We start from the raw sequence: 26219 nt of genomic DNA on the forward strand, positions 1-26219 counted from the left end.
CCCCACTAACTAGAAATTATGCAGTAGCTTAAGGACAGCAAAGGTACTAAGAAACTCTTCTTGTACTACAGGAAGAAATGAATACGGATTTTGTATGTAGAAATTAGTTAAAACCAACAAGTCATAGCTTCATGAGAAGCTGAACTCCATTGAATGGCTAACTACTGTTGAAAAACTATTTGCCTTTTCACCTAACTCCCTCTCACCATATCCCACGGCTCAGTTCAACTCATTCTGTAAGAGGTGGATATGAAGTATTGATTATTGCCATTTATAAGAGAACGAGGACAGAAAAACTTCACAGAAAGTCTCACAGAAATGCCTCACAGAAATGAAGGCTAGGCTGTTATCCAGAAACGTGTCTGGATAACAGTTGAATTCTGCCAAGCTCATAAAATTTCCTAACAGTAGCTTGTGATTTTTCTTCTCTTCTTTCCTTCTGCCTATCTCTGGAGCAGTTCTGTACTTCTTTATTTAAATACCTGTTCTTTGACACTTTACAGTTTAGCCTGACAGATAGCTGGGCAACTATTACTCAGGAGGTGACAAGAAAGCAGGAACAGGAGGCTGACAAAATTATTTAAGCTACAAGTTTTACCTAAGAATGCATATGGATCCAAAAGGAAATTTGCAAATGTTGAAATGTTTCAACTAACTTCTAGGTGAAAGCTGCTATATATAAAATTACTTTCCTCCAATTTTAGCCATAAAAGTGTCGGGCTGGACACAAACAGCTTAAGTAGAGCTGACCTCCTTCTCCGCACAGGAATAGATAAGATGACCATCCCACTCTCTCTCTCTCTCTCTCTCTCTCTTTTTTTTTTTTAATGATTCTACAATTGAAGATGATGATGTATACATATTGTAGGGAGGCTCATAATCACTAGTTAAGGTTTAAGGTACCACTGTGCTAAATAACACACTACCACGTGTGTTTCCCTGAAATATCATGCATAGAAGTAGGCCTCTGCCTACCACAATCAATAACTTTGGTCACACCTGTTGAATAAACAGCTCTTGCTGAGGTAACAGAACACAACAGCATTCCAGTCCATAGACAAAACCTAAGTTCCTAGAAAGGAATTTGCAGTTAACTGCGCAAATTACTCTATAGAGAAAAGAATAGGGATAATTAAGACGTTTCAGATGGAAGCATTTCAATGGAAACAGTCTGATTTCCTCTTCCAGAAGCTAGCAATAAGACATGACTGTGTCTGTGTGCATGCACTGAGACCCAGAGAATTTGAAGGAGTACTCAGAGAATGGGTCAGAAGATCAAGGCGACAGCAATGAGAAACAGCTGCTATGTACATTTCAGCAGCAGGTTTACCCTGGCCCCAGAGTTCCATTATCACCAAGACTTGCAAAACCATCCATTTAGGCATAAATTTCACACAGCCTTCCCAGTTTTGCTGCCCAGACATTTGCAAAGCACAGAGAGTACAGAGCTTGTTATGCTAACAAGTAACTGTTTCAAGAAATATAGCGTCCTAGTTCTTCTGTGCTCATTATCTGGATCCTATATGAATGAAAATACTGCCTCTTCTTTTAGCTTCTTCTTGCATAAAAGTGTATGAAAGCCAATCTATAATCCATCTCATTTATATAAAACACAATCACATCAGGCCACTCCTTAAGACTAATTTTACAAATACATTCCTTGTGATTTTATCTGATACATTTTAAAAGTCTCCACATCTTCATTCTAACTCCTATGGCAGAGATCTCTAAGCACTAAACTCAAGATATGGAGAAGCTTCTTCTAATATTCATTCTATATTCCTTCTCCCTCCGCAGTTAATACTAGTCCTGCTCATATGTTCCATATAAAATCCCTCTCTCCTAAATGTTAACACCCTTCAAATATTTTTAGACTGTTATTATGTTTCCTCTACCCCAGTACCACTCAGTCATCACTTAGCCAAGCTAGGTATATTCAGCTTCTTTAATCTTTCCTCCTAAATCAGGAGAAATCCTCCTAAATCCTCCAACTCCCAGAGCTCAGTGTTAAGACTAGTACTCTTATTGCTCTTAGAACTCTATCCATGTTTGTGAGATCCTTCTAGTAATGTTTTTGCAAAAGCCTGGACAGAAGAGATTTACGTGTTCTTGTTTTCAGGAATAAAAATAAACCTAAGGCAGTGGACTTGATTAACTTTTTTTCCTGTATCTGATATTATGCTCAGGTTTCGAATTCAACCTGAAGTTGTAATTGAATGTTTTGTTTACTTAAGAGCAGATTAGCAACTGGAAATACTTAGATCCAATTGTGAAAGAAAGGAATATTTCAGAAAGTAGAAGGAAACACTAGGGATTTTTATTATGCTTTTCAGAAAACAACTGCAAATGTGTAATTACCCAGAATCACAGTGACTTGTTACAAGGGAAAAAGCTGACAAATAAAATTGAAGTAATCTCTCAGGTAACAATACTGAAGAGTGGATGCAATTACAGAGTATGTAAGGCTGGTTTACTAAACTAGAAGAAAATTAAATGCACTGTGCAGTCTCCAACATAAAGAAGCAGAAGTATTTTGCTGATAGTAAACTGCTTTTTATTGGAAAATACTAAATGTTTGAAATTTCAGAATGAAAAAGCCAAACGGAGAGCCAAAAGAGTAATGCTGTGTGGCTGCAGATCTGTATAGTGGGAATAACTTAATCCCATACAGCATACTTGCTTTTAGGCCTGACATAAAAATGGGACTATGAAACTGCTAAAATCACAAAGGATCAGTACCCACTGTTTAATCAGCAGAACAAAGGAAAAAAAAAAAAAGTAGTCACAATAATTTAGATAACGTGTGGAGCACAGCAAAACTGCTGATTTACTTCTGTACACTAAGCATGTTAAATAAAGATGACATAGTCATTGTTTTTTATTCTATCAATTGCATATGCAAACAGTTTCCTGTCTGTTAATTAAGCATTTCAGAAGTAGTAAATTTTTCAATATTCAGGCAATACTTGGAACTTAGAGAAAAGTATTCTTTCTTTTCACATTGAAAAAAAACCACTAGTTAAACTGACAGAAAATTTAATATGAATAACCTTAAATTCATCTTAGAAAAGAGATGGAAGCTTAATCCATCACAAAAGCCTCCAGAAATCAGGTTTCACCTAGTTAACAATAAAGAACTAAAACCACACATAAACAAAGAAGAAAACTGACATGATGAAACTAAACCTTGTTATTAAGCAACTCCAAAAACATCACACCTATCTCCAGAAAAAAATAAAAGTATATGTTCTGACAGTTTGTTCACAAATCTAAGTTTGGTCTGACTTCTTGTATTTAGAATGGCAGATTCCATTTTGTTTTCAAAACTGTGGGATAAAGGGCTGTTCCATAGTTCATTAGGTCACAGTAATGAAAGAGAGGAACTGCAAAAGTAGCTCTCCGAGGGACATCACAGCTCAAAACCAAATTTTGCAGTTACCTGGGCCAACCAGTTCAGCACTGAGTGTATCTTCAGAGTGGTCCAATTGACTGAAACAAAATCAGGTAATATGCTATACCAGATATAAAGAAAGTACTACGATCTTGAAAGCATCAAAAATATTGACTTTTCTATTTGTAATAGATGTAATGCTCCTCCACTCAAGAAGGAAAAGTATTTATGAACTAGTACAGGCAGTAAATATTTCTTTGGGCTTGACTGCTGTTCAGTTTAACTTTACAGTAATTTTTGAGGCTGGGGAAAAACATTAATCTGTAACATATACCTCTGAACTGAAAACAGTATTCTACAGATTTACCTACACACTTCAAAACAGGGATAGAAAGAACTAGCAGGTGGTTTTCAACTTCAGAATGACTTTTGAAGGTCACTCTGAAGGTACGATACTATCAAATTAATGCCTGCTTCAGGTTTTAACTGGTAACATGGTTAATTATATTTCTATTATTAGTCAGCCTCTGAGTTTTGGACAACTTAAAATATTTTCTCTCAGCCATATCAGGGCTTTAATTAAAAAATAGATGGGCACTGGCATGAGAGGTGAGTGCCCCTAGCTGTCTGCCCCACACTGCCCAACTTAGAATTAGCTGTTCATAAACCATGTGCTGAACTATTGCCTCCTTCAGAACATCATTCTAACAAATACTCACCAATTCTAGCACATGTTACAAAAATGTGCCCAAAGCCAGATTTTTCTTTACTGGAAGGGAACATTGTACAGCTAAATCAGTAACTCTAGCACTTGTCACAAGCTCTACCTCCTCACCTACCAAGGTTTCAGTGATGCTTTATTAAAATAAATCTAACTTTGCTAGTTACTTTTTATTTCTCCATGTTCACTATTGATGGGAGATCCTGTTTCTTAAGCATCTCTATGCAAATCACACAAAGCTACCAAGGCTTTCTCTCCCATTTCTCCAGATAGTACTGAAGGTACCAGAAAGTGCTGATTCAACTTTGAACTCTGTGATTTATCTGGTACGGATACTATAGGTACCCCTTTCCTCAGAATAAGATATCAGGCAGATGAGGCAAGAAAACCAGCATGGTTAAACAAGGATCTGCAGGTCAAACTGAGGGAAAAAAAAGTATAAGCAACAGAAGCAGGGATGAGTGACTTGGGAAGAATATCGAGGTGCTAACTGAACATGCAGTGATGGGTTCAGGAAAGCTAAAGCATAGACAGAATTAAACTTGGCAGGAATGTGAAAAATAACAAGAAGGGATTCTTCAGATACATTGGGTAGAAGAGACAGGCAAAGAAGAGTGTACCCCCTCTGATAAACAAAAAGGGAGAGCTGACCTTCTCAAATATGGAGAAGGCTGAGGTACTTAATGAGATCTTTGCCTCAGTCATCATTGCCAGTTAGGCTTCCCATGCCTCTTGCATTCCTGAAATTGTAAGTGGAGGTTGGGGGAGCAAAATCCCCAGTGTAAGAGCTGAGCAAGTCCAACACCACCTCATGAGGCTGAATGTTTGCAAGTCTACTGAGCCAGACAATATGCATCCCAGGGTCCTGAGGGAGCTGGCTGGTGACCACATCAAGACACTCTCCATCATATTTGAAAAATTGTGTCTGTCAAACAAAGTGTTCAGCAACTGGAAAAAGTAAGACCAAGACCCTGCCAAATACAGGCCAGTAAGCCTCACCTCTCTGCCTGAGAAGATCATGGAACAGATCTTCCTGTAAGAGATGTTAAGGCTCATGCAGGACAAGGAGATGATCCAAGACAGACAGTATGGCTTCACCTAGGGCAGATCATACCTCACCGATCTGGTGCCCACTATGATGAAGTGGCAGCATCAGTGGACAAAGGAAGGGCAACTGATGTTTTCTACCTGGACTTGTGCAAAGCATTTGACATGGTCCCACACCACATCCTTATTTCTAAATTGGAGAGATGTAGATTTCAGGGCTGGACTATTGAATGAATAAAGAATTTGTTGGATGGCTGTAGCCAGAGGGTTGTTGTCAATGGCTCTATGTCCAGATGGAGGCCGATTATGAGCAGCATCCCCTAGGGGCCCTTCCTGGGACCAGTGCTCTTTAACATCTTTATCAGTGACCAAGACAGTGGGATCAAGCGTACCCTCAGCTCGATGTTTGCTGATGACACCAAGCAAACAGTGCAATTAACACAAAAGAGGGGAAAAACACCATACAGGGGAACATAGACAGGCTTGAAAAGTGTGCCTGTGTGAACATACTGAGGTTCAATAAGGACAAATACAAGGTGCTCCACTTGGGTTGGAGCAATCCTAGATATGTCTACAGACTGGGAGAAGAACTCATTGAGAGCCGCCTCAGCTGAGACAGACTTGGAGGTTCCAGTGGATGAAAAGCTGAACATGAGCCAGCAGTGTGCTCCTGCAACCTGAAAGGCCAACAGTATCTGCAGTCAACAGGCTGCATCATAAAAGGGGTGATAAGCAGGGTGAAGAAGGTGATTGTCCCTCTCTGCTCTGCCCTTGTGAGGTTCCATCTGGAGGACTGCACCCAGTTCTGGGTCCCACAGTACACCAGTACAGGAAGGATGCAGAGTTGTTGGAGCAGGTCCATAGGAGGGATGAAGATGATTAGAGGGCTGGAACATTTCTCCTAAAAAGAGGATAAGGCAGTTGAGCTTGTTTAGATTGGAGAAGAGAAGGTTCCAAGAAGGCTTCATTGCAGCCTTTCAGTAGTTAAAGGAAGCTTACGAGCAAGATGGTAGGCAACAGTAGTTACTAGCAGGTAACAGTGCAATGAGAATTGTCCTTGCAGGACCTTACTAGTACCAGAAAGCACTAAATCGGAAAGTTAATAGTGCCCTGGATTTACTGATACAAATGTCAATACAATGGTTAGAAGAAAGATAGGATCTCATATCAAACAAGACAGCTTTCTATGCCTCACAAGGGTGTTAAGCAGAGACTACTGGAAAAGACAGCGAGGGCTTACATTATGAGCACTGCTGCAGTGTAAGTTTATTCAGTCAATATGCTGCCTATAATAGTACAACATATCTAAGAGGTAAAAAAAATGATGGAAGAAAAAAAAATCAGAAGCATCAAGAGTTTCACTGACTTGCAGAAGAAGTAGGAATGATGTCTACTCCATACGCAGCACATAAATCAGTAAAGAAGTACACAGCAATAAAGACTGTCAGCTGAAGAGCTGTAAGAACATGAGCTCTGAAGATGGTAGGAAACATGAGCATGAAGCCTCAGGCTGAAACTCATATTTTTGTGCAATTTTAAATGGATTGAAACTGAGAAGTGAAAGTTTTTCATAATGGTTTGATGTGCACTAAGTTGTTTGAAATGTTTACTGGTAAATGCTACTGATTTTCATCTGATAGCAGGTTGTATCTCAACAGGTGAGAACTATATGGATTGCACACAGTAGAGATTCTGGGAAATTGAACATTATGCAAGAAAGATTAATATCATATGAGCCATTCCTTACTGGGAAACAGTGAAAAGGTTTGGCTATATGGAGTAAGTAGTTGGACTCAGTGATTTTCATGGTTCCCTTCCAACTCAAGAGATTCTATTACTCTATCATTCTATAGTTCCCATTTTAAAGGGAAAGGCGCTTATATGGTTCTGTGTAACATTTTTTCCTCACTGTTTCAATGAATTGTGTGCAGATTAGCCATGGAACAGCTAACAACCTTCCCTTGGAGGCAGGACCTGCTCCACATACAACATATCCTGTTCTGTAACCTGACTCAGAAACAGTAAAGATGCGATCAGGGACTATATTTATTCTCCCTGTCATGTCATATCTTTCTACAGATCCCAGACAGGGCCCCACTTCCTTGGCATGGATCCTAGAGACTAGTAAGCAAAGGAGGCCTAGGATTTTGTCAGGAGTTCACTGAACTATCCATGATGGGAACAGGTGCACTGAAGGTAAGCAGGGACACTGTCCTGTCTGGAGCAGTGGGAAAGAGCTTGGTTCATTTCTTCTCCCAGAGGCAAGCCTAGACTTTTTACCCTACAGGTAGGTTATTTACTTTCTCCACTCACAAATGTAGTTAGACAGACTTACAAAATGTCAAATCAAAATCCAGATAACTCTCACAGTATTTTGTAGTTCATTCTACTTCAGTTTTGCTTTTGCTCTCTCATTTATTTTCCGGTACCTTTCTCTCTCTGCCCTGACACACTGATAAATCTGTAGTTAGAAGACTATACATAGAATGATTAGTAAATGAAGACAGTCTCAAAACAGCTCTTTCACTAGTAATTTTAAAAGCTAACTTGAAGAAAACTAGCAGACTTAGAGCAGTAAGAAGCATGTCTCTATCTCTTCTTCATTACCATAAGGCACCACAAAGTAGATTGTCAGGTAAGATTTTACTTTGAACATTTTAAGCAAGCTTTTCTTCTGAAAGAAACAGTCCTATCCTCACTTAAACTATAACTTCTCATTCCCATTTCCACCATTCCTTCTCCAAATTCTGGCACAAGCTGGTCAGTGAAACGAATCTGCAGGCCTATTCAAACTGAAGTTCTTTTTTTCCTCCTTTTTTGTTTGTGTAAATTTTTAGCTGGATCAGTTCAGTGGCACATCCATAACAGTATTAGAGGCGTCATAGATCAGAAATTGATATGTGCATCAGAATATTGACACTTAAGGAGCTTCAAGGTGATTAGACTTACTGAAAATATATTACATGATTACATGATTACAAATATTATAATGCATATAACCATTAAAATGATCAATTGTAGATAAGGCTGCGTAAATAAGACCCCACTGACGCCCTCAGTGAGAGCAACCTAATACCCTAGCTCAGGGAACAGCAGGTGGACAGCAAACTGTAGAATGACTTCGTAAGTGCTCCATGTGAGACTTCAGGGCATGGCCTCCCATGAATGGGCCTTCAAAGAAACAGATCCAATTTCAGAAGTGGAAAAAAAAAACACTGGCTGGGCTACGGGAGGGTTGTCTTCCGTAAGATCCATGCTAGTGTACAATTTTAACCTTGGACTTCTAATGAAAGGCTGTGTACTTTCAACTCAGAAGTACACAGTCATAGAAGCACCAGGAGGCTCCTTCCAATACCATGAGCTAGAGGTTCCAGCCCAAATCTGCTTTTTGCGGACATGATCAAGAAAGAATTTTTAACTTTGGAATGGGTCAAAAATTCCAAATCCTGTCTACCACCTGAGAAGTGGACTTCTGCTGCAGCTGCAGGACAGTGTTGCTCTGTGTTCAGGACTGAGAACAACCCACTGATGAAAAGCATTTGTGCCAAAAGATAGCAAACTACAACAAAAAAGAGAATCCAGAAGGGTCTGTTTTCTGCCATTCTTGAGGCCTCAAAAGTATAGCTAGGTAACAAACTGCAGCTGCTTGCGAATTATCTACAGGGCCAGTCAGGGGACTGGGAGTTGAATTGTGGCACCAGACACATGAGCCTTTACCTGTTAGGAAAAGGATTTTGGAGACAGCAGTGAGAGATAACTCAAAAGATAGACTTAGTCACATGGAATGATTATACCTATCCAGAGTTTAGTTCAGCAGCATGCCCAGGTCCCTCAGGGGACCTATCTTACTGATTCATCTCTGAAAGTAAAGCACCCAACCTATAGTGGGTTTTTTTCTGATTTGCAGATTCTTCCTGATTTTTAGAGGATTATAGAACCTCACGCTAATTAAAATCTTCATGGATTTTCTTAAATACAACTTGAAGTGACAAACTACATCAATTTGGGATAGCTTGAGAAGAAAGACTGCATTCAAAACATGGAACGGTGGCTTGCACAGAAATGGTGGCTGTCACAAATTCTGTGATATGTCCTTTCTTTCTCCTTACCATACATCTTGCCTTCGTCTGACAAGATAATCTTCCGCCGTCCACATGGTGGGTAGATGGCTAACGCTTCCTGGAAGCTCTGCTCAATGTCTGGACTCCATACACCCTCAGCATCATTGTCAATTGGTTTGTCCAAGGCCTCACTGCCCCCTGAATCGTTGCTCCCCTCAGGGGAGGCAGGAGAGCTCCACTCGTTGGAGGTAATGGTGCCAGCTAGAAGCTCCAAGGTGCCACGTGGAGAAGCAGACTCAGAACCTGTGATGACAAACATATCCCATCTGTCAGTTGAAAATTCTTATTAAAAAAAATGAGGTGACACTAAAGAAACTGAAACATCCCTGTGAGGAAGGATTTTACTTCAAGTTTATCTTAAACAGTAAAGCAGTTCTGGCGTTGGAGGTAAAAGCCTCTGCAAATCCTTCTATAAAGCCTGCTCCAGTATCTGTTTGGTTCGTTAACTTTTTATCACTTCCCCACTCTCCTCAGAAATAATCTTCTTGCCTGTGCCTTTATCTCCTAATTTCCTTTTCCTTCTGCAGTGATTAACTTGAAAGCGTTATTTAGCTTACTGAAACAAGTACAGTTATTCAGTCTATGTTAAAGACTACACAAAGTGAAGTAGTGATTAATAAATTAGATGCTGTTTCACTAAATTGAATCTAGTGGTCAGTGCCATTTTTAACACTGGCATTTCTCAAGGATGAACTGCACTTCTAAAAAGCGGTTCCTGAAGTGAGGCAGTTTAATGCAGTGTCTCTCAAATCTCAACAATTATAACCTGGCAGAAGTCAAAGGCACCGGAAGTAAAAAATAAGGCACTGGACTTCAGTTTAAGTGTCCAAGTTGCTTACAGTGTTTCTACTGCTCATCTTCAGAACAAGTTTTAGCAAGTTCCTTCAATTCTCTATGCTCCTCTGTCCTTCTATCCTCAACCATTTTTAAGCTATTAGACTGTCACAAGGCAGGAGCAGAAACTGTTATTGCGTGGAACCTAAGCAGGCAGCTGCTAGCTCTTGAGAACTACAACAAATTTTATAAAACCATATTCTATTTATGAAACCCTGCAATGGAAACTGAAGTTATTAAGCAGAGCTGCTAAAACTTTTATCCAGAAAGCAAATTCAGACAGTACAGACACTGTATTGATATTAACTCCAGTCAATCATATAGAAGACAAATGGATTCTAAGAAAACAATCTTACTCCCCTGCCTTCATTGCAAAGTTGTTTACCTTTTTAATGGTTTCATTATCTGAACCACAGAGATAGAAAACCACAAAAATTCTTTTATCAAGAGCAACAGAATAATCAAAATTGCACTGAACCAAAGAGTAAGGAGAGCACCTAGTCAGACTAGCTAGCACTATCACAGCAATAATTTCTGAGGAGAAATTTGTGCATGATCTACGTCAAAAACTAGTTAGAAAAGAAAAGCATCATTATTCTTTCCTGTAGATGATTTAAAATATATATAATTAGTATTATAATAAACCACAAATTAGCCCAATGTGCTCAACTTTGGAAGTTCAGAAAGCCAGAGTTCAGGTCTCCAGAAACCTCCTTGACATTGGATAAAAAATATTACAAAATATACTCCTTTTTAGCTTCTTACCTCTTTCAATTTGTTGATCATAAAATCTTCTCAAAGACAATAGTTTTGGGTGGGTTTTTTTTTTTTTTTTTTTTTTGGTTACGTTTTCTTTTTAAATAAAAAGATTAAATTCTTGAGATTTTTTATCATTTCAAGAGATGAAGCTGTAAAAAGAGTTGACAACACTAGCTCTCAGATAGTTTTGGTACTCTTTTAATGACATTAAACAGCAGTAGATTTTTACAACTCAGTAGCCCACCAAATGCTCAGGAAATGTATAAAAGAATTCTGAGAATTTTAATAATTTCTAGACACTGTACACTTCTTACTTCATGATGCAATGTTTCAACAAATGGTTCACACAGGAATTCAGAAAAGCCACTGTAAGATTTATCTCCTAGAATGTTTGGAATATATGAGACTCAGGTATAGCCTACTACTGACCATCTATCCATCTTGCAAGAGCAGCTGACATGGTGTGGCTGTTGCAGAGGCAACAGCGGGAGATTTAAATGGGCACAAACCTGTAAGAAGCTCTTGATCACCAAGGAATATGAGAGGGAGATTGTTGGTGCCAAACCCGGAGACCTTGGCAGCCAGTTGAGGCTCCACATGGAGCATGTCACCCCCTGCCACCTTACAAACAGGTGATAGAGGGGAACCAGCAGGCAGACAGTGTTCCTGCTGCTGTGAACACCCTGTCCTCTCCTGCCCCTAGCAAGAATGGTGAAAAATTGGGCGGGATGGGGCACTTTGTAGTCAGTTGGGTGAGGTCTCAAGGTCTCTCCCCCTTGTTCTTGTGGGGGACTTCAGCCCAGACATCTGCTGGATTTGTAATACTGCAGATAGGGAACAGTCCCAGAGGCTCCTAGATTGCGTGGGAGATAATTTCCTGATGTATCTGGTGAAGAAGCCGACAAGAGAAAGCAAAATCCGTGATCTGCTGTTTGTTAACAGAGAAGATCTTGTGGGAGATGTTAAGGTTCGAGGCCGCCTGGGGTGTAGTGATCACGAGATGCTAGATTTCTTGGTCCTCATTGAACCATGGAAGGGAGTCAGCAGAACTGCCACCTTGGACTTCTGGAGGGCAGACTTTAACATCTCTAAGACCACGGTTAAGAGGGCCCCTTGGGAGGTAGCTCTGTAGGGTGTGGGAGCCCAGGAAGGCTGGAAATACTTTAAGGAAGTAACTTTGATGGTGCAGTAGCTGACCATCCCAAGCCATAGAAGACAAGCTGACAGGCAAGGAGGCCAGGCTGGCTGAACAGAGACCTTTATCTGGAACTCAAGAGCAAAAGGAAAGTTATGGTCTCTGGAAGAGTGGGCAAGCTACTTATGATGATTACAGGTACATAGTGAAGCTGTGCAGGGACAAAATCAGAAAAGCCAAAGCCCAGCTAGAACTGAACTTGGCCACTGACAACAATAAATTGACAACAATAAATATTTCTATAAAATATTTTGAGCCAGGGTAAGTTTATTTTGGATATCAGGAAACACTTTACAGGAAGGGTTGTTATGCACTGAAATAGGCTCCCCAGGAAGGTGGTTGAGTCAGCATCCCTAAATGTGCGTAAAAATCATTTGGATGTGGTGCTCAGGGGAATGATTTACCAGAGGGTTGTTAGAATTAGGGTACATTGGTTAGGTTGCGTTTGGACTCAATGATCTTGAAGGTTTTTTCCAACCTGAGCAATTCTATGATTCTATGATTCCAAGATTTCAATCCTTACATTAGATAACCTGAATTCTCTTGACCATTGTTACAGATTTTTAGAACTTTATAATAAACTTGAGAAGGAAGAAAAAACTGTGAGGCTGAAGGGATCAGAAAGGAGAGATCATATTTGGCCTCTAACTCTGGGACAAACATTTGAAGCACACTCTGAATGGCACTAAAGCAGGCAATATGACTTTAAGATGCCCTGAAATGAACAGTAACAGTTGGTTCCATCACCAGTTATCCATCACTGATACATCTCTTTTCACTGGCAGGTGTTCATTAAAAAAAAAAAAAAAAAAAAAAAAAAAAAAAAAGGTAAATTCAAGATATTCTCTTGCTGGAAAATGAGAAGAGATAAATAAGGTTTCCAAAGAGTGAGTTGGCATAGAAACAAAAGCTCTCTGTTTCAGTTGTTCTTTTTTTGATGTTTCTCTGAGCGCACTTATTTACTGGTGCCTGTTGACCCTCTTCATATTCAAAGCACATTAAAATTATAGAATAATAGAATAAATTAATGAGCACATGAAAATAATAACAGAATGTCTTGGGTTGTAAGATCACATAGTTTGAAAATCCTTGCTGGGGGCATGTTTCCATCTGCAAGAACAGGTTAACCAGGGCCCCATCCAACGTGGCCAAGGACTAGGCATTGCACAACTCTCTAGGCAACTTGTTCCAGTGCCTCACCATCTACTAAGTAAAAAAACATTCCCCTTAATATCTAATTGAAACCTCCCATCTTTCAGTTTAAAACCATTCTCCCTCATCATATCACTATCAGACCACGTAAAGTTGGTTTCCCTGATGTTTTAAAGGCCTTTTTAAGTACTGGAAGGTACTTAATGAGGTCTCCCCAAAGCCTTCTCTTCTCCATCTCCCACAGCCTTACTTTGTGTGAGAGGTACACCAGCATTCTGATCCCATTTGTGGCCATCCTATGGACCCGTTCCAACATCTCCACATCTCTCTTGTGCTGGGGAGCCACAGCCTGGATGTGGTCCTCCAGATGGAGCCTCACAAGGGCAGAGCAGAGAGGGACAATCACCTTCTTCACCCTGCTTACCACCCCTTTTATGATGCAGCCCAGGATACGGTTGGCCTTCTGTCCATAAGTGCATACTGCTGGCCCATGACAAGCTTTCAGAACTGTTAAGTCTTTCTCAGCAAGGCACATCTTAATGAGTTCTTCTCCCGGCCTGTAGACATATCTGGGATTCCTCCAATCCAAGTGGGACACCTTGCACATGGCCTTGTTGAACTTCATTAGGCTCACAAGGGCCACTTCTCAAACCTCTCTAGATTCCTCCTTTGGATGTCATCCCTTCCATTTTATCAACTGCAACACTCAGCTTACTGTCATCAGCAAGCTTGCTGAGGGTGCACTCAATCCTACTGTTTTGATCGTTGATACATATGTTGAATAACACCAGTACCAAGACAGATCCTTAAGAGACCATGCCTCCACCTGTACACAGAGCCATTGACTACGACCGCTTGGTTGTGACCACGAGACCAATTATTTATCCACTGAATAGTTTACCACCCTTCAAATCCCCGTCTCTCCAACTTAGAGATAAGGATGGTGTGGGACTGTGTTAAAAGGCCTTGCTTAAGTCCAGGTAGATGATTTCATTTCCTCTTTCTTTATTCACTGGTGCTGTCACTCCATTGTAGAAAACCACCAGATTGGTCAAACACTATCTGCCCTTGATGAAGCCATGCTGGCTGTCTCAAATCACCTCTTTGCTTTTCATGTGCCTTAACATAACTTCCAGGAGGATCTGTTCTGTGATTTTCTCAGGCACAGAGATGAGGCTCACCAGTCCATAGTTTCCTGGGTCTTCCTTTCTACTCTTCTTAAAAATGAGAAAAAAAAAAAATTTCCAGGTACAGGGGAATTCATCTGGCAACCATTACTTTTCAAATATGATGGAATAGCTTTGTAGCTATAGCAGCCAGTTCTCCCTCAAGAACTCCACAAACATTGGTCACAGACTGGTTTTAACTTCAGCTACCACACTGAGAAATGAATGGAGTTCAGAAAGAAACTTAAGGTTTGACAAAGTAAATGCATTCATAGTACAACCTGCATTTAGAGATGTAGGTCTAAAACAGACAGCAGGTGAGAAGATTCATACAGCTTAGCAGTTTTGTGTCTTTCAAAGCCACAGTCACTGGAAGCTACGATTTCTGTTCTGAAGCCAAAATCCCTATCAATACATACAAGTAGACAAAGTCATCTCCTAGGGAATATATGGCTATCATAAACATAAAAAGTACCCATTTTGAATTCAGTTACTTTCATCTCCTCAAGACCCATACAGATACAGGTTAACATCCAGTAGATGATTTAATCACAATGTTTTATGACAGTTTATATATCCAAAGCATAGCTCCTTTTTCCAGCTCTGCATTCATATGCTAGGAATTGCTGCCTGATCATCCGATGTTGTACAAGGCTTCATATCTGTGCCAAGCTCCTTCAGTGACAGAGCAAACTTCGGGTCTTTTCTGATGCAAGATCCAGAATTAAGTAATAGAGAAAACATACTTTGAATTCAGTTCTGTGTCAACCCGCAAGACTGTCTTCTCCCAGTACAAAAGAAGAGTTGTGCTAACTTCAGCGGATGTCACTTGTGTGTTCAGGAAAGTCCTCAAAGCAAAAGACAGCATATGTGATCCTTATTTCACATTGGTATAAAACAAGAGAGATGCAGAATGTAAAAGCAATGAGAGAAGAAATTATATTAACATTACTTTCTTGCTTTTCATTCCTTGACCAACAATGTTAGTCCTATTTGTTTCAAGATACAGCTAAGTCAGTAAGCATTAAAATATGCAGTCATGGGGATATGAAGCAGGATGTTTGGCTATCTCCAGCTGAAACCTCAAGAATCACTGTGGTAGTAACACCACTTAGCCTTCTTTGTGATAACTTCAGAAGATATTCCATAGATTGAAAAGAGTATTAAAATCCTTATAACATTAGCATCTTACTGAACCAGAGATACAATGTTTTTAAGAACCTGCAAGATTATCCTAAATAACACTGCTAAAATAGTAAGCTTTATGTGCAATCCCACTCAGCTCAGAGCTCAACTTCGGAGTTGTCTGGTCTGTAGCTTTCTTCTTTTGCTGAACACTTCAGGCCTCCAGTTTCCCAGTCTGTTGATGTGAACTCTGAATTCACTGGTGGGAAAGGTGGCGACTTATTAAACAAAGCCATGGAGGAGCTGGGAGACAAATTCTATGTTAAATAGGTTTATTGGTATGGGAAGCTGAAAAACTAAATCATTTTCCATTGAAAATGTGTTCTGAGCAGAAGTAGAGAGTTTTGTAGAAACATGGTGATGGTGAAACTATTACCTATTACAAGAAAGGTATGAATAATATTAATTACCAACCACTTAGCTTTAACAAAATACATATGTTTTTAGTTAGCATCTAGCTTTCAGTTTGCTTCAGTTTTCCATTCAATCAAAAACCAAGCACATAAAAGTTGGTAACTTAAAAGTATGGTGTTTTCTAAAATATGTAATTCTAAGTGTTCTAATATCAGTAAGTATTTCAGTACTTACAAGCTTATTTATTTATAAATTCTGCTTTTGGAAATGCTTGTAATCACAAAGCTTTTTTCTGATGTGAATTTGATTCTGAAATCACTAAATAGACATTCCAGTTCATAGGCACAATCAGCCAGTTCCTGCCCCTTCTGAATCCCCAGGACAATTGTTTTGTACGTCATCTGATCTTTTCTCATTTCAGCAAACATGCCAGAGGTCCTAGGCTTTACATCTGTTCTCTTCAGATCCCATCATTATGAACCTTACGCTACTCAGTTCTCATATTTATTCTCCTATCTTATAGTTGTTCTTATTCTGTATTTTACTAAGATGATTTATCTACCTTTTTTTTGTGGGCTCCAGGATCAGACACAAGCACCTCATAGCACTTCCACCTCGGCACCACTCTACTTCTTTGCTACATTTCTCTCTGTTCAAACACTGTTTCTTATTTACTCCTGATCTCTGTTCTTATTTATGTCATGGTCTCATAATACAAATCACTCACAAAGGCAGACTTTGAGTTCAGAGGAAAGCAAGAGTGTGGAGAAAGCACAAATTTTTCAGCTCCAGCAATTTCAATGTAATTGTTCTTAAGCTGGCAATTTCAATGCTAACTCTCTCTTCTTTCACACATGGCATCTCATGGTGATTCAGAGATCCTGCAGAGCTAGACAGCTGTCATAAACCCTTCAATGAGATCTCAGTGACAGGGAGCATATTTTTAACAAACTGTAGTCTAACACATCTGCTTTCTCATATCAATTCTACACTCATTACTGTTGGTAACAGCTCCCTATTAGGTTTTTGTGGCAGATGCTTAACTCAAAATCATACTTTCCTAAGGATTTGAAAAATTGCAGCCAGCTGTTTGGTTTTTCTTAGAGTTGTCTAAAAGACTCCCCTACTCCATGTCTACCATCTTTGTCTGCTGAAACTGATATCAAACACAACCCACTATCCAGAGATGTCCCCATCCACTTTGCCCAGGAGGCAATGCTTACTAGCACAGTCTTGTGGAATCTGACATTACAGTTCCACTCTCGCTAGCTGCACCTTTAGCAATTCAATTAATTATACATATCCCTTCAACTTATGTTTCATTTCATCAGACAAGCTGTTGAGGCAGGGACTACTTCTCATTACAGGTATTCCTCGATGTTATTGCAATACAAATAAAGATGAACAATTCTGGCATTCATTACTTTGATTACATGAGTCAAATACCTGAATGAGCATCTGATCCACAACATTTTCATGTCCCATCAATAGTAGAGTCAAATAGATAACTTCAAAAAAAAATCATCCAGAAGAGAGTATGTTCTGCTGCATAAACTAGAACTTTAGAGAAGTACTATATATATATATATATATATATATATGTATATATATATATATTTTTTTTTTTAATGGAGACAGCAACGACCAGTTATATCCATTGGGATCATGCTAATAAATGAGCTTACACAATGAAGTCATGCAAGGATATCTGGGTTTAGAAAGTAAGAGTTTGGAACACAGGTTTCTCTGAAATTAATGCTTCCTATTTATTTCCTCGAAAACTACGACAGACGCAATTAGCATAATAGCACTATTTGATAGAGAAAATTCTCAGCTACAAAACATTCTTTTTCAACATAATTGCCACCACTAGCTAGTCATTTTTGCCAGCCATGGACAAGAGCCTTCATGCTGCACTTGTAAAAGCCTGTACCAGCAGAGGTGCCCCGTTGTTGCTGTCACTACTGTTGAAACACACCACCACCCCCTTCATGGAGCTCACATCTCCTGTTTAGTATCCATCAGCATTCAGCAAGTGTCAGTGAATGTTAATGGTATGATTTTTCCTGCATGGAGGAATCTAATTCCACATGTTTTTTTCCCCATGTATTTCCATGTCAGATGCCATTTAGTCAAATTGCACCTCTGCTGCCATCTGTTGCACAGCAACAAAATGTAATGGAATACTGGCAGGAAGGATCAACATCTGCTGCCATACCCCCAACATTTGCCTTTGATGTTGTGCACCAATATAACAAAATAGGAGGAGCAGTCCTCATATGTTTTGTAGGGTACAACAGAACATAGTACTGAAACTTACCAGAGAAAAAAAAAGGCTGGAAAATTCTATAGGACACCATAATAATAGTTTATTTCCTCAGAAAAAGAAGTATGACTGCAGTCAGTAGATTAGTATCTGCAAGGGAGTGCAACTCAATGATTGCAGGGGAAAAACATTACGGTAAGAGGAAAAGGTGGGAAAGCAGTTATACAGCAATAACTGAGGTCTGATAAAGTTTGCAGACAAAACAGCAGGGATCATTAACATGCTTAAAGGAACTCTGCAGTGAAAGATGCAACTGCAGCATGGCCAAATAGCTCTTAACTAGCTGTCAGGGTAAAATACTTTTGCAGCACCCCAGCAACCAATTGCTCAGGCTGCCCAAGAAATAGCGCTCTAGTCATTAAATCAGCCTGGAGCCAGTGCCATTCGAAGTTGCATAAGAAGGTCCAGCATCAGTAGCAGAAAGTGGGAACAGTTGAATGAGCTTTTTGAAAAGTCTCTACCTGCTCATTCTATTAAAAATTTAGCCAAATAGTGAGACTAGCTACAGTCTTAGCTTTTGCTCTGAGACTTCTGCAGTCCTGGAGCAATGCTGATTATTACCTGTGAATACTCCAATCCACCCAGGACACTACTGCTGTGAGTAGAATTCTCTGACTAAAACCAGTTAAAGTAGGTGTTACATGCTACAGGTGAACAAAGCGCTCTTAACAGGCAACAGTGCCAGGCAAGGAAAAAAGAACTGTATACTGTGCAAGGTAATATAATCATTACATCTACAGACTGCCTTGTGAGTCTCTGTCTTATCTTTTGTCTCTGTCTTATCACTGCATTAGACTAATTTATAAAGGAACATAAACTACTGGCCTTAGATCATATTCAATATATGGTTGGGCTCCAGCAGAATGCTTTTATGCCTTGCACAAAATTAGGCTTCGGTTGCTTGCTACATTGAAATTACCTGCAGCAACCACTGTTCAAGAGGCACCTGACTTCCCAAGTGAAGTAAAACAATGTTTTTAATTATTGTAGTAAATGAGCTTCGGCTGAAACGAGGGGGATGTAATATCCAACTCAGTGATATAAATCAAAACATGGAGAGAAGAGAACTTCTATCAGTGTAAACCTAGAGAATGCAGATTCAGATACAATCTCAGCTCAGCTTTTTAGTACATGCTCCATCTAATACATGAAGCAGAAGAGTTCAGAAGTTCCACAGAAAGCAAGTGAAAACTATGACAGCCTGTAAATACAAGTCGAACCCTCAAACTGGAATTGCTAGGCAAAAACATAGAAAAAATAAATGGTAAAACTGAAAGAAAAAAAAAAAAGAAAAGAAAAAAAGAAACAAAAAAAAAAAAAAAAAAAAAAAAAAAAAAAAAAAAAAAAAAAACCAAAAAAAAAACCAAAAAAAACCCAGTTAACTTCATCCCTAGATATCACAGAAAAGCACAAACATTCTGATTTCTCTCTTTGTTCCTCCACCTCTTTCTCCCAGGAGGGTCAGCATCTTTTATATCTTCTGCTGGATTAATCTACAGGAGGACAGGGGCAATTAGCCAAGCAAAACTAGATTCTTAGGGACACAAACAGACTTACAGACTTAAGTCCAGGTTACAGACTTAAATCCACTTTTTAAAAGAAGTTCTTATAAAACCAGTTGGATACTTCTTTACTTATCAGTTAGCTTACTTGTGGATAAAAGACATAATTTACATTGTTCCCCCTGCACAGTTATTTTGTTCTGTTTGTGTAGATCTTTCATAAATAAAGGAACAGAAAATAAATATTGTGTTTTGTTTTTAAAAAGATAAATTAAAGCATCAAGTATGCTTAAAGAAAGCCTTCTTATGCAAACCTCTCTTCCACACCTCTCTCTTTTTTTTTTCCTTAAACTGACAAGATTTTTACAACAAGAGAAGCTCTAAATCCCGCTAGGCCAGTATCAGTAGTTGGTGTCATGGACCTAGCCACAAAAAAGTATGACCAGGCAAGATGAACATCAGCAAATCCTCCCTCCCTTTCCATTTTCAGTATACACATGTTCAGTGCTCTCTTGACTTTTTTTCCTTCAGTTAAAGTACAGCAGTCATGGTTACAAGAGATTAGATTTTGTCTGGACATCTGTCATTAATGGTTACTCCTGTTTGAAGGAAGGCATTGAGGACTATGCTAATTTATCTTGCCTTTGGCAATAGCAAAGCAGATGCTTCAAGGGTTTGTAACAAGCCACTGTCACTCATGTCTCAGTACAGCAAAAAAAAAAAAAAAACCACCTTTTAGCAATCATATTCTAACAAAGGTAGAACATGGTAATCATAAACCTACAATGGAACAGAAAAACAGAGCCAGTGACTCAGACAGTAGCACTGGGAAGTGGAAAACCTGCCCCTCCCTAGCAGGAAAATGTGTAATTCATACAGTGTTAAAAACAAAGGAGAGTGAATGCATCATCTCCAGAAAAAGTAGGACCCACGGGGCAGAAGGGAAAAAAAAAACAATCAAAACCTACTACACCAACAAAAAAACAATGACTTCTTTGATCATCTAAGTCTCATATCTTGTAATGAGCTCCATCCAGGCAAATTACCAACTTTTTACCAGGCTCTTTCCTAGATCATGGCTCTACGAAGTCAGGTGTAGGGCATTTAGCATGTTGATTGATATAACGGAGAAGCTGGGGCAGAAAAAGTGTGTACCATAACCACTAAGTAGCATGGCTTTGTGAACATGTGTTCAATCTTAATAAACCTGATTGCTTTTCAAATGAGGATACAACTATCATGAAATTAGAGAATAAAAAGAATGGAAATGCATGATGTTTTAAATTTAGATTTATAAAAGCATTTGCTACTCACTAAGGAAATCATGGCTGAAAAATTAATTCAAGTTAGGTAGCTGAATAGTACTGCTCATATTACTAGAAAATGAATGTTTCAGAAGTGTCATGATGTACGCCAATGGAACTATCAAACACAGGAGACATCTACTGTGTTGTTGTAGGGATCTTAGGTGGTCCAATTTTCATTGACATCATAATTAATGATCTAAGACTGAACAAACAAAATGTTAATTAAACTTGCAGATGATACAGAATTAAGTTTACAAACAACAGTGGGTAAAGACAGCTCAAACAAGAGAATTGGTTGAGGGGAAAAGGAGAAGGTTGGGACACAAATTAGACTATCTGGAAAAAGTAATGCCAAGAAATTGAAGCAACTTCAAGAAAAGAAAAAATGAAAAATAAAGCAAACAACAACAAAAAAAAAACTGCAGAGACAAATCAAGTAAAGAAAAGGACCTGCAGAAGCAAGAGCTAAATACATGAATGAGTGAGAAAGCTGAACAAATGAGATTTTTATATAAAGCACATTCTTCTACAAAATGACCAATATAACTTTTGTCTGCCTGCGCTCAGTTGTCACTTCAGGCAACAGAGAAAGATAAATCACCTCCAACACGTGGAATATCACATATCATTCTGCAAAAGGAATAGAGACTAATTGAATAAAATGACTAGTACAAGGAATAATCATTAGACCTAGAATAATAAATGTTGCAAAATACAAAAAATTTAGTCTCAATGGTAATCTGTAATAACTTAGAAGTAGCAAGTGCAAAAAGAGAGGGAAAAACAATAATTTCACAGAAACATGCCAAGGCAAAAGCTATTGCATTAGGCTAACAAAAATTAGCTCAAATTTCAGGAAATCCCTACTGATTTTAAAATACATTGGGCTATGGAAAAGCTGTCCAACTAAACTACTAGAAGACTCATTGCACGACATTTGGGAAGAAAAAAAAAAAAAAAAAAAAGAAATTGAGTGAGGATTATATATATATATATATACTATATATATATATATAAAAGATATAAGTATATGTATATATATTTTTTTTTATTTTTGTTTTAATTAAGTAACATGGAATTTTTGTTTTCTTAAGATACAGCCGTGTGGCCAGATGAGACAGGTATCCCTAGACTATCCCAGTAACAAATTATAAATATGGTCCAACAGCTCAAGGTGCAACAAAACTACAATGTTGCTTGAAAACCATTCCCATTCTTCTCTTACACCCAACCCACTAGTCACTGTATCCACTTCTCCAGACACAGCCCCACTTACGTGAACGTACATATGATTAATTTGTCTAGGGAACAGGTATGGCTGAAAACTAGCTTGCTGAAACAGTGTTTCTTCTGATTTGGGTCTGCGTACATACCACCCCACACAAAGGAAAAATTTAAGACAAGTACAGAAATGGACTGTCTGTGCAGGCCAGCTCTGTCTTCAGCAGTACCAGCCTGCAGTATTTGTGGATCTACTCCTGTAATTCTATTGTGATAAAAGCAAGACCTAAAAGAATCAGTCCAAATAAAGCATGGAATATTAAGAAAGATAAGTTGTGTCATTGCAGAGATAATCTCAAGTATCAACTTGAGAAACTGTACTTTTCAATGACCTTCATAACATATTTGAGTTCTGTGAAACAAATATCTGAGTAAAAGACCCAAAAGCAACCATTATTTTATCTTAAACCACATTCAAGATTCTGCAAATTGGAATCTTTCTTATCAAGAGTCTGTCATTACTATTCTTTTGCCATTTTCCCCCAGAAGTTCCATGGTATAGGAACATTAAAACACCACAGTAATAATCTGAAGTAATTTAAAACTATCAGCAAAGTTTTTTTTTAAAAAAAAAAAAAAAGTAACAGGAAACAAGAGAGAAAAGAAATTTGTAACATCCACTATCAACAGTAAATTCTCATGCTCACTAATACATCCCACGGTCACTCAAGGGGCAAGAACAATGAGCTGATACTCCAGCTTAGAAATAATAGACTTGCCAAATACTCGAATTTGAATAGTCCAGACCAGGATTTAGAAAAACTCTGCAAGGTAACTGTACGGACTGGCTGGCTGCCTTTTGGTCTGTGAACTAAGAGTCCTATATGTGCCAGAGACCCTTGGCATCTAGCAGCCTTAATAAAGAAGATCCTCTGTATTCATTACAAGACAGCCCAAACTTCTCCATACTGAGAAAAATCTATCAAGTCCAAAAGTTTTCAGTTGTATCAGCAATAGTATAGCATTTATCATGGCCCTAGCCCAGTTAAAAAAAACACGTCTTTTCACTTCACCCCCTTCTTCTTTTCATCTCATTCCTTTCCCATCATACTGCCCACCTCCTGGAGAAGGAAACATAAAATGTCTTCCACCTTCACAGACAGACGGGCAAACAAGTGAATAGTCCACTGTTTGGACACAGATAGTGGGATATAGTCTAAGGGAAACAGATCCGTTCCAAGTAATAGGAAACAAGAAAAAAAATATCTTTCCTGCCATCAATCCCCCATGCGTTCAAAAAGTTATTTTGTGTTGATTCTTTGTAGCAGACCTACAGAACTCTGCTCTTAAGGTTAGAAAGTAACAGGAGTATAACTTCAGGTTGAATTAAAAGCAAAACAAAAATGGGTTCACTTAGTCCACAAAATACCTACTTGAGCTGCACTGTTGCACTCTTTCCCTCATTCCAAACAAAATAAAGTAAAATTCTGCACAAGATAAAAGGTTACTTGGGAGAGTAGGGTTGGTTTTCACTTGGTATTTTCCTTGTGTGTGTGTGTGTGTGTGTGTTTGAAGGGGGGGGGGAAGGGGGGGTGAGGAGAGGGGGGAAGAGGGTTGTTTGTTTTAAAATCCTTTCCAGGAGCATGCCACCAAAATTGAAGTGTTATGACTTCTGATTAAAAAACACTAGGAAAACACTATTTCCTCATCTTTTCCTGAACGCATTATAACAACCCACATGTAATACCACGGATGTTTTTTGCTTATTATTGCTAATTTTGTTTTACTCCAAAGCACTTTCCGTAGTTTACAATAGGATTTATATCCTTACTACAAAAAGTTCTGTTTCTCCCTTTAACTGTCCCCCCCAGATCAACTCTATAAAACAGGCAGAAACTATTTTTTCCACGAGAAGTGTTAGCAGTTCTCTGCTGATGCACCAGCAGCAGAGTTCCCAAAGTCCTGCGCAGGCACAGGAAGGGGAAAGGAACCAGTTGCCTCCGTTGAGAATTTTCTGATCACTTCCTTCGTACGTTCACATCTGCTCTGTTGCACGTGACCAACTTCGAACCCTTTCTTTTACCCTTTTTTTCCAGCAGGCACTCACTCCCCACTACCCCGCGGGAAAGAGATCGGGAAATAGCATGTCCTGACCTGAGAAAGGGAAGAGCAGCTGCTGTTACACTGAGGCAGTGAGGACCAGCTTGAAATCCTCCTTCTGCTCCAGGACTTCATGCCAAAAGAGCAGATAAAACTGATTACTACATGCCTCTCTCCCTTGCTCGATCCCCACCCCTGGGTCCCCAGGGCTTTGGACAGGGAAGCGTATCAGCTTCTCACTCAGCATTGTTACCAGCGAGCCAGAGAGAAAGAAAGAAAGAAAGAAACAAAGAAAGAAAGAAAGAAAGAAAGAAAGAAAGAAAGAAGGTTGCCGGGCTGGTTCCCCTCGGGGCGGCTCCAGAGCGTATTCTCGGGACTCTCCTTTCCCGAAGTCCCCGGGAAGGCAGGAAGTGGAGACGGGCTGAACAATGCCGGGCCTGGCCGGCCGGGCCGGAGTTGAGCAGGAGCACACAAAGCGGCGCCGGCCGAGTGCCACCGACTTACCTGAAGAGCGCGGAGCGGCGAGCAGGACGGCGAGACTGCGCGGCGGCGGGGGGAGGCAGCGTTCGGGCCGGAGTTTGATCGGAAAAGCGAGGGTTTTTATTTTCCCTGGAGTTTGAAAGGAGTGAGTGAGGAACGCGTGGAATGAGAGTTGGTATGAAATGAACGCGACTGAGGGAGGGCACTCCCGTCTAATGTAGAGGATGGAAGAGGGTTAGGGAGGGGACTGGCCGGGGGCAGAAGGGGGAGGCGAGAGAAAGGCCGAGGCGGGGTTGTGAGCAAAATCCAGAGGGGATCGGCCCTCTCCGGCTCGGGGACGTGCGCGCTCAGGGAGGGGAGGGGGGATCGTGGGGCAGCGGCCGGAAGAAAAGCCCGCAGGGGCGGGCTGTCCCACAATCGGGAGCGGAGGAAGGAAACTCCAGGCGGCCGCGAGGGAAAAGCCGGGAGCAGAGCCGAGCGGGCTCGGCTGTCGGGAGCGGAGGGGACACGGCCACCTCCAGAAAGCAGTGCGGCGGTGAGGGTCGGCAAAAGAAGTTGCGATCGCTGTTCAGGACGGCTCGGCTCCAAACGGCGGACAAGCCGCGGAAACGCCGCCGCTTGCCTGTTGTTTTCCCGGGCGTGGGGGTACGCGGACGAGAAACCAGCGCCCGCGCCGGAAGCCCCGGGGCTACAGAGCGTTCAGTCGCAGCCCGGGCGGTCGTCTAGCAGCTGCCAGCCCCCGTGCAGTCCCCTTCGGCTGCCGGGTCAAGCGCTCTTGAGAGCCACGCTTCGGCCCTTCAGCGCGGTGATCGCAGGCCAGCACAGCCCCACGTCTAGCCCCTTGCAGCCAGGCCTGACTCACAGGCTTCTTCGGAGCTACTTCAGGAATGCGGCTTTCACCCCGCGTAGCTAAACGGCTGCAACACAAGCCAGCCCCAGCACCACAGAATTGCGTGTTTAGAGACAGTTCAACTGTTTCGAGAGCATCCGAGATAGGAAACTATTCGCGTAACACCAATGGGATGTCCTGTCTGGCTTTTCTCAAACCACTCTTCTAGGTAGTTGACTTTAAAATGACTCCCACTGTTCTGTGGGGGCTCTGTGCATCCCTTCTCCCTTTCTGCCTTCTCTTCCCAGTCTTCCCTCATCTGCAGAGCACTTTCCATGACCAACCCATCGCTGCACTGAAAATATACATTCACACCTAACTGGCACGGCAGGCAAAGTAGGCAGTCCCAGCTCCGTAGCAGTCATTTGTCCTGTCATGCCTGCCAGACTTGCCTTGGGGCAGGTTTGAATTAGATCTGACAGCTGGTCTAGTTCACTACACAGTTTCTCTTTTCCTATCTCATCAATCA

General features: G+C 40.3%; 1 protein-coding gene across 1 annotated transcript in view; it reads right to left on the reverse strand.

The window, feature by feature from the left end:
- The window catches only part of TEAD4 (TEA domain transcription factor 4), a gene marked incomplete at its 5' end in the record, with an annotated part of 65685 nt that extends 40595 nt beyond the window's left edge, over positions 1–25090 (reverse strand). Inside the window, 2 exons of the mRNA XM_042809597.1 lie at positions 9269–9523; positions 24886–25090. Coding sequence (XP_042665531.1) covers positions 9269–9523; positions 24886–25090 — 460 coding nt within the window. The remainder of the gene's footprint in view (positions 1–9268; positions 9524–24885) is intronic.
- Positions 25091–26219: the final 1129 nt, after the last annotated feature.

The sequence above is a fragment of the Centrocercus urophasianus genome, unplaced genomic scaffold, assembly GCF_019232065.1.
Source record: "Centrocercus urophasianus isolate 14NV4802_14NV808 unplaced genomic scaffold, USGS_Curo_1.0 seq_12, whole genome shotgun sequence".
Taxonomy (NCBI): Eukaryota; Metazoa; Chordata; class Aves; order Galliformes; family Phasianidae; genus Centrocercus; species Centrocercus urophasianus.